Raw genomic sequence first — 14,831 nt, forward strand, 5'->3', positions numbered from 1 at the left:
AAACTAGTACAGAAGAGAGTAAAATCCCAAGAAGGGAACACATCCCTGAGCAGTATCAGCAAGAAACTACGATCCCTCATAAAATCATCTAAGGCTAGCTTTGAAAGAAACATTGCCAAGGACTCCAAAGATAACCACAATGTATTCTTTAGCTATGTCAAGAATCTAAGTGGCAATTCTCAGATCTGCTCGGAGTTGGTGCAGAATGGCACAAAGTACACTGAACCAACTGATATCGCCAACATCCTAGCAGACAGGTTTAGTGCAAACTTCACCACCCCCTCACCCCCAAAAGGGCCCATAACCATACCAGAAGAATGTAGTGCCTCTGAAATCACAGACACTCATGTTAAAACAGCCCACTCCAAAGCCAAAAACACAGCATCAATGGGACTGGACGGTGTCCCAGGCTGCGTCCTACATGACCTCAAAGATGAACTAACCCCTCACCTAAATTTTTTTTCTTCTCACTTCTGTTATTTCTCTGCTTTCTACCTCCCCTTCCCACTTTTCCATCAGTTAGTTAAAAAAAAAAAATCTATCTTTCCTCTTGTGTGTGTGGACTGTGTGACTGAGTGTGTGCTGGGCCTTAGGTTGGGACTATGTCCGAAGCTCCCAAACTCTGCTTCAAAAAATGTACAGTGTGTGTCCTTAAGCTCTGCCCTGCCGATGGTAACACTCTGTGTGTAGTTTGTCTTGGGACAGCCCACCTTCAAACCTCCTGTTCCATCTGTGCTGGGTTTAATCCCTTGCACTCATGGACAGGAGAAATAAACTTATTCTTAAGGGCCTTCTTCCATCTAAGTCCTCCGGGACTCAAGACCCTGCCCCCCCTGCTTCCTCCCTGGCCTCTGGGATTCCAACTCCAGTTGAGGACTGGGGATAGAGAGAAATCTCCCAAGAGGTACAGGCCAAAGAAGCGGTCCCCAGATTGCACAGCTACAGCTGACCCCACCACCTAAATTAGGTTGGCGCCAAGGCAACCGGAGGAGCTCTGAAACTGGTCACTAGCTCAGGCTTCTCCTCACCTCCCCTGTAGGCTGGTGTCTGTCACCTCTTCCTCCCATTCCAGTGGTAGCCTTAGCGAAGCGGAGATGGATAGGATGATGTGGAAGTTCATCCGCACCCAGGAGCCTTGCCTGCCCCTTTTCCCTCCAGAGCGGGGAGCATGCATCCCGTTTTCACCCCTTATTATTCCTTCTCCGATCCAACCTCTGGTTTCGTAGACCTTGGATCCAAGGACACTTGGCATTTAGGGGCTGGCAATGATGGTACCTTGTACCTCAACTCTGGCCATGACCTTCAGCAGGTCAGATCCGACAGGCTCTCTGAGCTGTAGCCCCGGCATCGGGTCTGAGGAGTTGGTGTCTGCTCCAAGTGTGTCAGAGCAGAGCCTTCCCCTTGACATCTTGGCACCTGGAGGTTCGGCTCTGACTCCTCCTCCTGGTCACAGGGTGACAACTCCTATTGTCCTTTCTCAGGATGTCCGTTCCCCTTTGGCTTTCAACCTGGTGGAGAGGGTTCTCTCAATTTCTTCAAGACCCTTGACTATCTTGTCTTCAGATTCCATCTCGACTCCCTCTGTTTCTGGTGTGGATCTGGCCATTCTGTCATCTAATGGACAGCCTGCTGCTGCTTTGCCTCAGGATGCTCCCTCTTGGGAAAAGCAAGACATTGGCGAGTCCTCCCCAGAGATCCCAACTGAAGAGGTCCCTTGCAAATGTGCAAGCAAAAGGAGGCACTTAGACTCCCCACCAGAGTCTGTCACCAAAGACACCTATTTGGAGGAAGTGGAAGGTTCCCCCCGGTCACCCCCCCCCCAGGACGTCTCCTTTGGTGACATCATGGAACTCCTTCACAAGGGAGAGGGGTGGTCTGCCTAAAAATCTACCTCTGATGAATCGGTGTTCCTCAAAGCATCTGGCACAGGAAGATTTCATTACATCTTGAGCATGGAAGGAAACTGACATGGTGGAGTCCATTCTCAAATGTCCAAACAAGGTTTTGAGCCCTGCTTCAGACAGATCTTACTGGCATAAGCGATCCCCAGTTGGTGCCATGGTGGTGGTGATTGCCAATAGGAAGGAGCATGCTCGAGAGCTCTATGGTTCACCCTCCTGACAGAGAGTCAAGGACGCTGGACCCTTTTCGAGAAGTGGGTATATGCTTCAGTGACCTTTGCTGTACAGGTGCTGAATTGCATGGCACATGTGATTCGGCTGAAGCGAGACTTAGTGAAGGGGTGTTTGGTGAATCGACCCCTGGGTCCATTTCAGCGGAGGACAAGAAGGTGTTTTCTGCTCATATGGCCACCTTAAATTCTGTTACAAATACCTCTGAGTATCCTCTCCCATGCGACTGAGGGAGCCGCTAGAGCCGCCATCAGACAAACATACCTGGTGTTCTGGCTGTGTCAGTTCTTGGAAACCTTTAAGGCGTCATTTACCAGTACCCTGTATGGCAGTTCCTCCTTTTTTGGCAAGTCAGCATGTGACACATTAGTTCAGTGTGAGAAGGACAGGAAGACTCTGCCATCGGGATCCACTTTTCAGCCCCTCAATAATCCTTCTCCAGGAATCAGTGAGGGACCAAGAAGATGTGGTTCCGGAAATGTCAGAGTTTTCCCTGGGACACTCAGGACTCGCCATCCCCAGAGGCAGAGGGGGATTTGATAGATTCTGCCCTAGAGGCAGAGGTGGTCTGTCAAATTACGGGTCCTGAGAGCCTTTCTCGGACAGACCCGCCCAGCAACCCTGAAGCGTTGCCCGGCGGCTTATCTCTGGCGACAGTCTGGGGCCATCTCTCCCTACACCTAATGGTGTGGGAGTCCATCAAAAAAGATTGTTGGGTGTTCCAAAATAGTTGCAGAGGCTATTCTCTCCCCTTTCTAGAGCTATCTCCACCTTCCAAACACCACCTGGATGTCCCACCCATGCACAGGGAGGATGCAGCACTGGAAATCGCAAAGCTGCTAAGAAAACAAGTCATCCAACCCATCCCCCAGGACCACTCCAGATCAGGAATTTATTCCAGGTTCTTTTATTTGCTAAAGAAAACGGGGGACCCAAGACCCATTTTTGGATCTCTCCACCTTGAACCTGTCAGTGGCCAAGACGAAGTTCTGGATGGTCAGGCTTCAGTCTATCCTTCCCTTCCTGCAGGAGAGTGATTGGATGTGCTCGATCGACTTCCAGGATGCGTACTATCACATCAAAATGGACAGGTGCTCTCAGAGGTTTCTCTGTTTCCGGTTAGGATACTATCATTTACCAGTTCAGAGTGCTCCCCTTTGGTCTCACCACAGCCCCCCCAGGGTGTTTAATAAAGTAATGTCAGTAGTAGCTGCTTACCTGAGACTCCAGGGCGTTCAGATATTTTCCTACCTGGCCAATTGGCTCCTAGATTCCCCTTCCAGGCATCAACTTTGTCAAGTGAGGGATTCTTTTCTCTTGGACAAGAGGTTAGGCATTGCCATCAATCTCAGCAAATCATCTCTGGCCCCAGTCCAAACAATAGACTTCATTAGGGTGTGTTTAGACGCAATTCAAACCAAGTTTTTCTTACTCCAGACAGGATATGCACTCTTAAGCTATATGTTCTTTGCATTCTTCAAACTCAATTCCCAGCAGTGGAGATAGTATTAAGGGAGCTGGGGTCCATGGCGGCCAAGACCCCAGTCTCTTACCCTTATCTTGCTTTCACATGCGGATTCTTCAATGAACCCTTGCAATACAATGGTTCTGGTTAGATCTTCCATTGATTCACCCTGTCCGAATCTCTTGAGTCTGCAGGTGCTCCTTTCTGTGGTGGATTCACTCCTCGGACCTTGTTCGAGGTCATCCTTTTCTTTCATCTTTCCCCACAGCCACGGTGACTACAGACGCCTACAAGACCAGATTGCATATCAACGTCCTGGAGATGAAGGTGGTGTTTCTAGTGTTGCAGGCTGTCCATGCCCTTTTTCCCTCAGGAACAATTGCTATTCAGATGGACAGTATGTCAGTAGTCTGGTACATCAACAAGCAGGGGGGGGGCAAGATTTTATCCGGTATGTCATGAGGCCATGAGAGTATGGGAGCGGGTGATCTCTACTGGCTGTTTTCTGGTGGCAACGCATATCCCGGGGAGGTCCAGCATTCTAGCAGACAGGATCAGCAGATCTATTGTGATGCCTTATGAGTGGTCTCTGAATCTTTCAGTAGTGGAACGGATCTTTCACAAGTGGGGTCAGCCTTGCTTTGCGATCTTTTTGCTTCTCCTTCCAATGTGAAAAGCAGTGAGTTCTTCGCTCTGAACCCCCTTCCGGGGGATGCCCCCAGAGACACTGATTCATGCTTGTCCCCTTGGTCTTCTGTATGGTTATCCTCCTCCTCTTTGCTTAATTCCAAAATTCCTTCAGAAAGCTCCCAGGCTGGAGAGCTTAGTAATCCTTATTGCACCATTCTGACCTCGCCAAGTATGGTTTCCCTCTCTGTGGTCTCATCTGGTGGCTCCACCATGGACTTTGGATCCGGTTCTGGATCTCATCTCTCATCCCTCAGGAGTTTCCCCATCCAGACCTGGACAGTCTAAAGCTCCAGTTCCCATGATAGTCAGGACTCTGACTTATCCTCTCCTGTCAAAAGAATCCTGGTTGGCAGCCAATAAGTCCTCCATCAGAAAGGTATACTCCCGTAAATGGAGAAATGTTTTGATCTGGACTTCCCAGCATGCACTACATCCTTTCACTGCCCCTGTTTCCGTGGTGCTGGAATTTTTGACTGGAATTTTTCAACAAGGTGCTAGTTTTTCCACAGTCGAAGTTAAACTTGCTGCAGTTTCTAATTATCATGTGGGGATGATATGGCTTCCTTAGCATTTTCAAAACTTTGCAAGGCCTTCCTCAAAGGTACCTTTCTTCTTCAACCCCCCCTGGTGAAGGACCCTATGCCACTGTGGGATCTCACATTCCTTAGTCCCCCCCCCCTTTGAATCTGCAGCTTCAGTGGATCTGCAATTTCTGTCCTGGAAGACTGTGTTCTTGGTTGCCATTACTTCTGCCAGGAGAGTTTCAGAACTTCAAGCTTTGTCGGTGAAAGCCCCTTATATGATTTTTCATAAGGACAGGGTGTCCTTGTGCATTAACCCATCTTTTCTTCCAAAAGTTGCTTTAGAGAACAGCATAAATCGGGTGATCAGATTTCCAAATTTTTAAAATAAGGGAGAATAAAAATTGGATTTATTGGATGTGCACAGTTACGTGTCTACCTGCACAGGACAAAAGCCTTTCGTAAATCTGACCAAGTTTTCATCTTACTCCAAACCCTTTTTAGAAAAACTAATCTCTAAAGTTACTATCGCCTGTTGGATTTCCCAATGTATCATTCGGGTGTATTATGTCAGGGGATTTTCCCCCCAAATCATGTGAAAGCACATTCCACCAGATTTATGGCCACTCCATTGGCTTTTTGGTTCAGCGTTTCATTAGACAGTATTTATACTTGGTCCTCATCTTATACCTTCATCTCACATTTTAAATTGGACATTGTATCCAGGAACAGGGCATCCTTTGGCAGAGCCGTGCTCCGGAATATCCTTCTATGAAGGCCTCCCAGGTGTTTAGTAGCGGGGGACTGAGTCCCACTGTTTTGAAGACCAAATGAAGACAATTTCAGATAATGAAGGTTATGTACTCCCCATAATGTTCCATCTGAGTAGTTCTTAATTTGTCTTCAACCATGCCTCCCTCCTTCCCCCGGCCTTGTGTGAACTATTGATTGCTCGTGCGACTACAGGAGGTGGTCACCTTAAGGGTGCCTGTTATCCTTATCCTTGTTGATGGTTTCTGGTAGTGACAAGGTTCTACTGGGTTGGGTGGGAGTACTAGATTGGGCAGCAAACTTGATCTGAAGGGAGGAAGGAGGCAGGAGCATTATGGGTAAGAGGAGGAGCTTTGAGCTTGGATCAGATGCTGGATATGCAGCCGAGATGGATCTGGGAACCCACAGGTTGAAGACAAATTAACAACTACTCAGATGGAACGTTATGGTGAGTACATAAATTCTTTTTTTAGGATTTCCATGGCTTAAATAGCATTCTGCATGAGTATTTGTGGTATAGTCACTCAGTTTGACCCCTCTTGGACAGCAAAAAAGAGTACAGTGAACTGCATATGACATGTTATTTCAGTGCTGTGGCCACTTAATGCAGTCCTGCACTCCTGGGGACATCTGACTCTCTGAAAAGATGAGATGGGGGTAGAGAGCTGACATCTGTCTGCTGTACAAGTGGTGCATCACTGCAAAGATACGCTTATAATAATTCTATAAAAATTACTTTTAGAAATTATTTAGGGGTGAACCTTTTAGTCATGCATCTGTTAAGAATATGTATGTTCACACAATCCATCTCTTTCTGGTAAAATTATTTCTTGATAATGTGTAAATCCTTGTGAATGTCTCCCAAAAATTTGTTCACTGTAATCACAGCTAATATAAAGTCAGTGAAACTCTGCTGCATCAGTGGAGTGATGTTTACTTTAAAGAAGACACTATTTAAGTTAACATTGGATCTGGATTTGGAAGTAGCTTTGGGATCCGTGTGTCAACTGAAAGTGCAGGGATTATTATGTTAATGCCCACAATTTAACATATATTTTGGTGTCTGTATGAGTAGGGGGAATGTGGCGATATCTGCATTAGGATTTGGGATGAGGTTCTATATAGTTTCTGTTGAGATTGTGAGTGATAGTCACTGAAGAATGCGTAATCTTGTTATTACATATGTACTTGGACAAGGAAGATAGTATTATGAGCAGCGCATTTAGAATAACTGATGTGTAGTCCTCCTTGGCCTTAGTATTTAAAAAAAAAAAGATTTTTGCTGTTTTTTATTCACCTCAGGTACAATTTTAATTTAATCATTTGTTAAGCAGGTAATTTAGCTAACTGGTCCATCTCACCCTTTTCCGCTATGACCAGGACCAAAAAGTAGAGATAATTGCAAGTATATGTGGAATTTAAAATATGCAGTAAACATACTTTGGGAGAAGACCAGATTACCTACATAAAAGCTACACAGGCACAGGGAAAACATGAAGACTTCCTAGAGGTAATGACTATAGGTCAGGACTGAACACCAGACCCTGATGATCAGTCAGTGATCTTGACCCCAGAGACAAAAGTGCTTTTCTGCTGAAGGGTTTAGTAACTTTATGGTGATTATTTTTTGAGGGGGAGTAGATATTTTATACAAAAACGTATTTAAATATTGAAATGGATTAATCTATAGTGGGCTGTAGAATTTTAAGACGTGATTCTTCATAATTAAGATAATATTTTCTTGAGCTTTTGAACAGAGTTTGTATCCGTGAAATTTACAGGTTTAACCAGTCGCACTTTTATATTTATAGAGCAGAAACTTTACAGGTGTTTCTCAGTGGCTTGTTAAGTAAGTTAGTTAGTGGCCTTGTTTTTGTTGAATGTTCTCATTTCTTTATAAGGATTTTGTGAATGAATATTGGTTTAAACCCAAAGAGAAAGAGTGATCTTTAGTCAGGCTTGTTAGAAATTGTCACTTTTTCTCTCTCATACTGTGGCAACCTTACTGACAGGCTTGAGACTGTAGTATGATTTCCAACAGATTGTGTGTGTGTGTGTGTGTGTGTGTTAGGTCAGTGGTCTCAACTTTTTTTTTGCACCATTGACCAGTTTCATGTAAGACAATTTTCTACAGACAGGCCATCGTACATGTATAGTAAGCAAGCAGTAATTCCTGACAGGGTGTGTGTTAATGTGTAATTAATGCCTGCCTAGGTGTGTTATGAGGCCCAATGCAGGGTGTTAATTGTACATGAATACACATCCTGGAGAGCATTATTGCACTTGGAGAATGGGTTCTCTGTAAAATTGTTGTAGCTTATTTATTTTCTAAGTACTATATTATTTTTTATATATTTTTGATGTAAAATTGTTCCTTAGCCTAATGTTTCAAGCTTGCTGTAGTATATGTTAATGGTGTTGGAGGAATCATTTTACGTCCAGAATATAACACTTAAAAATATCCAGGCATTTACTTTTTTTGGTCCCTTGCTCCTAAAACGTTTGGTTTGTTGCCAGTCATTGAAGATTGAAGTTACTAAATAATGGTATACATTTGACTTTCAAACTATTATTTTCTTAAGAAAATTCATAGTAGCAGAAATCCTTTTATTTAAACAAGTTTGTAATTTTATAAGAGCAGTAATTATAATTTGTTCCTATTTTTGAGCCTTTGTATCCTCTTTATTTCCGGGTTTATCTAGATTTCTTCAGCTGAAAGATCCAGAGGTATGCAAACCTCTTTACTGTCACACTCACTCACAAGTACCTCTGTTTCAGAAAGTGTATGCTAACACAAATCCTAATAGTCAAGCAAAATATCTTCCTATTTTGAGCCTTTGTCCCCCATTTATTTTAGGTTTCTCCAGATATCTTGAGTTAAGAGTCAACAGAGCATACCTTTTAACTGTCCAGATTTTTGGCTCATGGATTTAGTCCCAGCCTCTTAAAATGTGTAGTTGTCTGATAAATGACTGGGGATTGAAGTCATTAAATAATGACAGGCATTTGGGTTTCAGACTTCATATCATTCAGATAATACATACTAATAGAATACCTGTTATTCCAGCAACTTTCTAGGTTTATAAGAGCAGTATTTAAAATCTGTTGTTATTTTTGTTCATTTGTCCCCCGTTATTTGTGTTTCTGTCCAGATTTCTTGTGCAGAGAAGTTGAACTTGAGCAGTCAACTTACAAGTATCTTTATGTTGTGTCATACCCTTTAGATAAGACAGTGTCTGAGTTTTCAGAGGTGATTTGTGTATTTTTTTTCTTTTGTAGATGAGCCTCAGTATTTATCATCTCAGTCCTACATGGCAGACAGCAGTCTGAGTGAGGAAATGAGCCAGTTTGATTTCTCAACTGGTGTCCAGAGTTTCTCTTACAGTTCCCAGGGTTCCTCAGCAACTGTTGCTCGCAGCAGGAAGAAGGTAGTAACAGCCAAACTGGCTAAAAGCACAATTTAAATCCATAGCAATGAAATGTAGTTGTCTTTATTTTGGTTATCACAGAATCCAGCCTTTGTTAATAATATGGATTTATTCTTTCTTCCTCCATAGGAACACATGGAGTCTGTCACTCAGGATGATGTTATGGAGTTAGAAATGGATGAGCTCAATCAACATGAATGCATGACTACCGTGACTGCCCTGATTAATCACATGCATAAGAATAAAATAATACCACTCGTGGAAGAGGTCTGTAAATATAGTGCACAAACAGCCATTATGTAGCTTGTCTAAATGAACAATAGCATAAGTCTTTACAAACCTTTTTGGGTTAGCTGTGCCAGGTTATTTTCATTGTGCTGTCAGTACCCAAATGGTTACCTTGAAGTTTGTTGTTAATTGAAAGATATATTTTATTAAGATGTTAAAGCATTTCACCCATCCATTCCCCATAAACTGTTATGCAGCAGTCACAGTAGTGCTAACCTTGATGGGTTAAACTGACAAATTATTGAATTGTGCTTTTGAATGGTTAATATGGGATGTCATTTCTGGTTATTAAAGGTCTTGTCTGAAAGTTTTCTTTTTGCTGTAATTTTGCTATCATCATGTAAAGTGGGCTTTCTGACTCTAAAATTTGTAACTTTTATTTTACTTACTTCAGCTGACCTGTATTAAGTTTACTGAACTTCTGTTTGTTTTTTTTTTTGTGGGGGGGGGGGTCACCACTACCACTGACATCACGCTTCTCCATGACAGCTCCTTATATTCCATTAGCTCCCTTGTGTTGCTCACACCAGGAGGGACTCCTGGGATAGGTCAGGTAAGGAGACGGTGTACTGCTGCTTGTGCTAAGGGATGTCCTTCAAGAATGCAACTGCAGTCATAACATATGGGTTGTCCTGCCTCAGGCAGCCCTCGGTCGGACGAATTCCAAAGTCTGGGTCCGGCGTCGGCTGGTGTCGCCCCCTCTTCGACGTCACAACGGCTGGAGTATAAAGGCATCGGCCGACGCTATCTTCTCCAGTCTTTCTTGCCACGCGGTGCCCGAAGCAGAAGCAGTTCGCAAGTGCCGGTCGGTCAGCTCCTGTGTTTTCAGTACCGAAGTCATCTAAAAGCTAAGTACCCCGTTGGGGAACATTTATTCTTGCCCCAGCCGATGTCAGAACAAATTGAGAAAGTTAATAATTGTTTGTCTTGTGGTAAACAAATACCTCATAAGGACTTCCATTCTCTCTGCCTTCCCTGCCTGGGCCCAGACCACGACGTCTCGGCCTGTGCTTGCTTTAATAAGCACACACTCAGGCGCCAGGCAGAATTCGCCGAGGACTTCGGTGAATCCTTTGCGTATATCAAGCTGTCGGAACAACCGACAACGCAATCTGCTAAAAAACGCAAGGACCGGGACTGACATCCTCGGCCCGCGTCCACTACCGATGTTTCTCCTAAACCCTCTACTAGTGCTCCGGCTCCTTCGGAAGTGGTAAATCTACTGCTCCAGGCCGACGACACAGCGCTAACACGACCTTCGGTCTCGGATACCTCTCCGGTGCCGGTTTTTGATTTTCCTCCGGAAACCGAAGTTCTGGATCTACCCGACACCATCCCGGTGGACAAGGTAAAGCCTGCACGTGGGGCTGCTAGGCCTCCTGTTTCCATGTCCATCAAGGCCTTTGCACGTGCTAAGGCCGCCAGTCAGGCCAAGGCCCATCCTAAGCCTGCCCAGGCCCCTTCCTCTGATAAGCAGATCATGTCTCTGGCTAAAGATCTTATTTCCCTTATCAGGGGGTCTCAGCCTCATCCGGACAGAGGTTCTCAGCCACCTGCAGAGAAAAGGCCTAGATCTGAGCAGGCGGACGACCTCTCCTCGGATGAAGCTTCTGGGGATTCTGAGCACTCTGACACTCAAGAAGAACCCTTCCAGGCCTACGAAGACTCTGATGCTGAGGAATCTATTCCCTCAGCCTCCCCCCCAGAGGATTTCTCATTTGGGGAAGTTCTGCATTCCATGAGAGAACATTTTCAATGGCAGGGTCAGGAATTCTCTGACTCCAGGAAAAGGCTTCGTACTTTCCTCAAGCTCCCCCAGCACAGACCTCTGGCTATCCCTCCAGTTATGTATGTTTTGGATGATGTTTTCTCTGACTCCAGTGCCAACCCTGACTCTCTTCCTCCTGCTCCTATCAAGCCGGACAGATATTATAGGGTCCCTGACACTCACAAGCACCTTTTTAAGGCCCACTCTGTGGATCTAGAAACTATTTCACAGGGCCCCAAGGGAGTGGCTTCCTCCTCTGCCAAAAACCCACTGCCAGCTGACAGAGAAGCTAGGTCCCTGGAGAGATGGGGTAAAAAAGTATACACCTCCACTACCCTAGCCATGAGGTCTCTTAACTGCCTTTTTCACATGTTTCAGTACCAAGATTTTCTCCTGGATGATTTACAGAAAAAGGTAGCCTCTTCTGAGCCTATTGATAAAAAGGCACTGCAGGATCATATACATAGCACTCAGCAGGTTAATAACCATTTTCTGCAGTGTGGTTATGATGCACTGGAAGCTTCATGTAGGGCAGCTATGACTGGGGCTGTAATACGTAGACATGCTTGGTTGAAGGATCAATTTTTGCCTGACCATGTTAAAGTAAAGTTACTGGATGCCCCTTTGGAGAAACAAAAGCTTTTTGGTGCTACTGCACAAGATGTTTTGAAATCCATAGAGGAAAAAGCAAAGTCAGTACAGACAGTAAAGGATTTCCTTCAGGTTCAGCCACCCAGATTCAGCAGAAACTGGCCCTCAAAGAATTGGTCCTTCCCCGGCTCTGACAAGTTTCAAAGGGGAAAAAGCAGACGAGCCAGAGGTAGAGGACAACACTGAGGATCTTACAGGGGCCGCCAATGGCAACCTCCAAACCAAAGAAGTGGCGCAGACAGTTCAGCTGCACCACAGGGACAATCACAATGACTTCACTTTCATACCGCCTACAAAGGTTCAAAGAGAAGCACCTTTGGGCAGAAAATTAGGCTTATTCTCACAAAACTGGCATATTTTAACCAAAGACAATTGGATTCTGGATTTGATAAACAAAGGCTACAGATTCCACTTCCACACATTACCAATAAGACAAGGCATGCCAAACCTGCCACATCATCAAAGGGCAGAGGCACTCTCTCAAGTTTCCAAGCTATTAAGTATAAAAGCAATAGAAAGGGTTCCTCCTCAGGAGCAAGGCCAGGGATTTTATTCAAGACTGTTCCTTGTTCCAAGAAAAGAAAACAAATGGAGACCCATACTGGACTTGTCAAATCTAAACACTTTTCTTATTGTGCCAAAGTTCAAAATGCTGACGTTGCAGCAGCTTCTTCCCATGCTGGGCAAGGGGTCTTGGCTGGTCACTCTGGACCTCAAGGAGGCATACCTGCATGTCCCAATCAGACAAAGCTGCAGAAGATACCTCAGATTTCTTGCAGGAACAGAGCATTATCAATTCTCAGCATTGCCGTTTGGCTTGTCTACTGCGCCCAGAGTGTTCACGAAATGCCTGGCATCAGTAGTGGCACACTGCAGACAGCAGGGGATTCAAATATACCCCTACTTGGACGACTGCCTCATACAAGCAGACAACAAACAAACCTTAAAAGGGCATTTGGACTATGTCATGCATCTACTGCAGGCCTTGGGATACACAGTCAACATTCAAAAGTCAAAATTCCTACCATCCCAACAGATTACATTCCTAGGAGCCAAACTGGACACGGAAACACAAATGGCCTACCTGACAGAGGAAAAACAGCAGCGTTTACCAGAGTACTTCAAAGGCCTAGCAAGCCTTTCCCAGCTGACTGCAAGGAAAATCCTGCAGGCCCTGGGTTTCATGGCATCTTGTATTCTTCTGATACCTTTGGCAAGACTTCATATGAGAAAGCTGCAATGGTATTTAAAAAACTTATGGTCTCAACACAGCAACAGCCTAAAGGACATAATCCCACTTATTCCATGCCTGCAGAAGGAATTTCTATGGTGGGCTCAAGCCAGTCAACTAAACAAAGGCATGTCTTTCAACAGACCTCAAGCAGGCCAAATGATCACAACAGACGCCTCAGACCATGGATGGGGGGGGGCGCACATGGAGGGCAGATGCATTCAAGGCCTATGGACGCCAAAGGAAAGACATCTGCACATAAACCAAAAGGAGATGTTGGCAGTGATACATGCCATCGAGACTTTCGAAAAATCACTACAAGAAGGACATTTGCTAATAAGGACAAAACAACACCACTGTCATGTGGTACATAAACAAGCAGGGAGGCACTCATTCTTATCCCCTCTGCAGACTAACAATGCTTCTCTGGGAAAAATCCCTGAGCCTGAAGATACACTTACAATCCCAGTTTGTACCAGGCAAGGACAATGTACTGGCGGACAATCTGAGCAGAAACTTCATGGATCCACACGAATGGATGTTGCACCCTCACATTTTCTCTCAACTGACAAGGACATGGGGAATACCGGACGTAGATCTCTTTGCTTCTCACCTAAATCATCACCTGGAAAAGTTCTGCACAAGGACTCATCACCCTCTAGCTTGGAAAACGGATGCCCTCTCCTTCAGCTGGAATTCTCTAAAAATTTATGCATTCCCTCCTCTGCCTTTGCTGACCAAGGTGATACTGAAAATAAAGGCAGAACAACCAACAGGCATCTTGATAGCGCCAGACTGGCCAAGGCAACATTGGTACCCACTGCTATTGACCATAACTCTGATCAAACCATGGCCTCTGACCCTATGGCCCCTGCTCCTAATGCAACACAATTACAGGACTGTACATCAAGACCTGAAAACATTGCATCTGACAGCCTGGAGACTTCCATGACGTCAACACCTAGCTCTCTTTCCAAATCTGTTCAAGAGATCTTGCTGGAAGCACGCAGACCTTCCACCAGAGAAACCTATTCAGCCAAGTGGAAAAGATTCAGCATCTGGAATGCCAAAAAGGGTCAGGACACAGAACTACTGAGTATTCCTCAGATATTGGAATACTTGGCAGAGCTGTTTCATACTGGGCTCTCATACTCCTCAAAGATACATGCCTCAGCAATCTCAGCAAAATACAATTGTGACCCTCCAGTGTTTCCGCATCCTCTGCTAAGACAGATTTTAAGAGGGATAAAGAATATCAAACCTCCCAGAAAACAACCAGTACCTGCATGGGACCTCAACTATGTGTTGGAAAAACTAACTCTTCCTCCCTTTGAGCCAGCAGCATCCTCAGAAATGCAATTCCTTTCATGGAAGACTGCCTTCTTATTGGCAGTCACTTCTGCAAGAAGAGTTTCGGAGATACAGGCACTCATGGCAGTGCCCCCCTTCCTCATTTTTCATCAAGACAGAGTCTCCCTAAGAACAAATCCTACATTCATGCCAAAAGTTATTTCCAGGGTGTCTCTAAATCAAGCAATTCATCTGCCTACATTCTTCCCCAATCCTAAAAATAGGCGGGGAAAACTACTGCATACTTTGGACATACACAGACAACTACGCTACTACTTGGACAGAACTAAGGCCACCAGAAAGTCTGACCAGCTGTTTGTAGCCTATGCTGCTGGAGTACAGGGAAAGGCAATCTCCAAACAAACAATTTCAAAATGGATTGGACATTGCATCAGATTTTGCTATTCTTTTCATGGAAAAGGTGTGCCAGCCAATATTAGGCCACACTCCACCAGAGCTATAGCCACTTCCACAGCTTTCCTAAGAGGAGTGGCAACAAAGGACATTTTAGAGGCTGCTACATGGAGCTCCGTGCA

The 14,831-nt window shown here is 44.9% G+C and overlaps 1 protein-coding gene across 1 annotated transcript in view; it reads left to right on the forward strand.

Moving 5' to 3' along the window:
- PRKDC (protein kinase, DNA-activated, catalytic subunit) overlaps positions 1-14,831 on the forward strand; it is a 4,917,417-nt gene that overhangs the window by 3,147,499 nt on the left and 1,755,087 nt on the right. The window contains exons 41-42 of the mRNA XM_044065724.1: positions 8,859-9,007; positions 9,137-9,274. Coding sequence (XP_043921659.1) covers positions 8,859-9,007; positions 9,137-9,274 — 287 coding nt within the window. The remainder of the gene's footprint in view (positions 1-8,858; positions 9,008-9,136; positions 9,275-14,831) is intronic.

The sequence above is a fragment of the Protopterus annectens genome, chromosome 3.part0 (genome assembly GCF_019279795.1).
Source record: "Protopterus annectens isolate FY-2018-M chromosome 3.part0, PAN1.0, whole genome shotgun sequence".
NCBI classification, from domain to species: Eukaryota; Metazoa; Chordata; order Ceratodontiformes; family Protopteridae; genus Protopterus; species Protopterus annectens.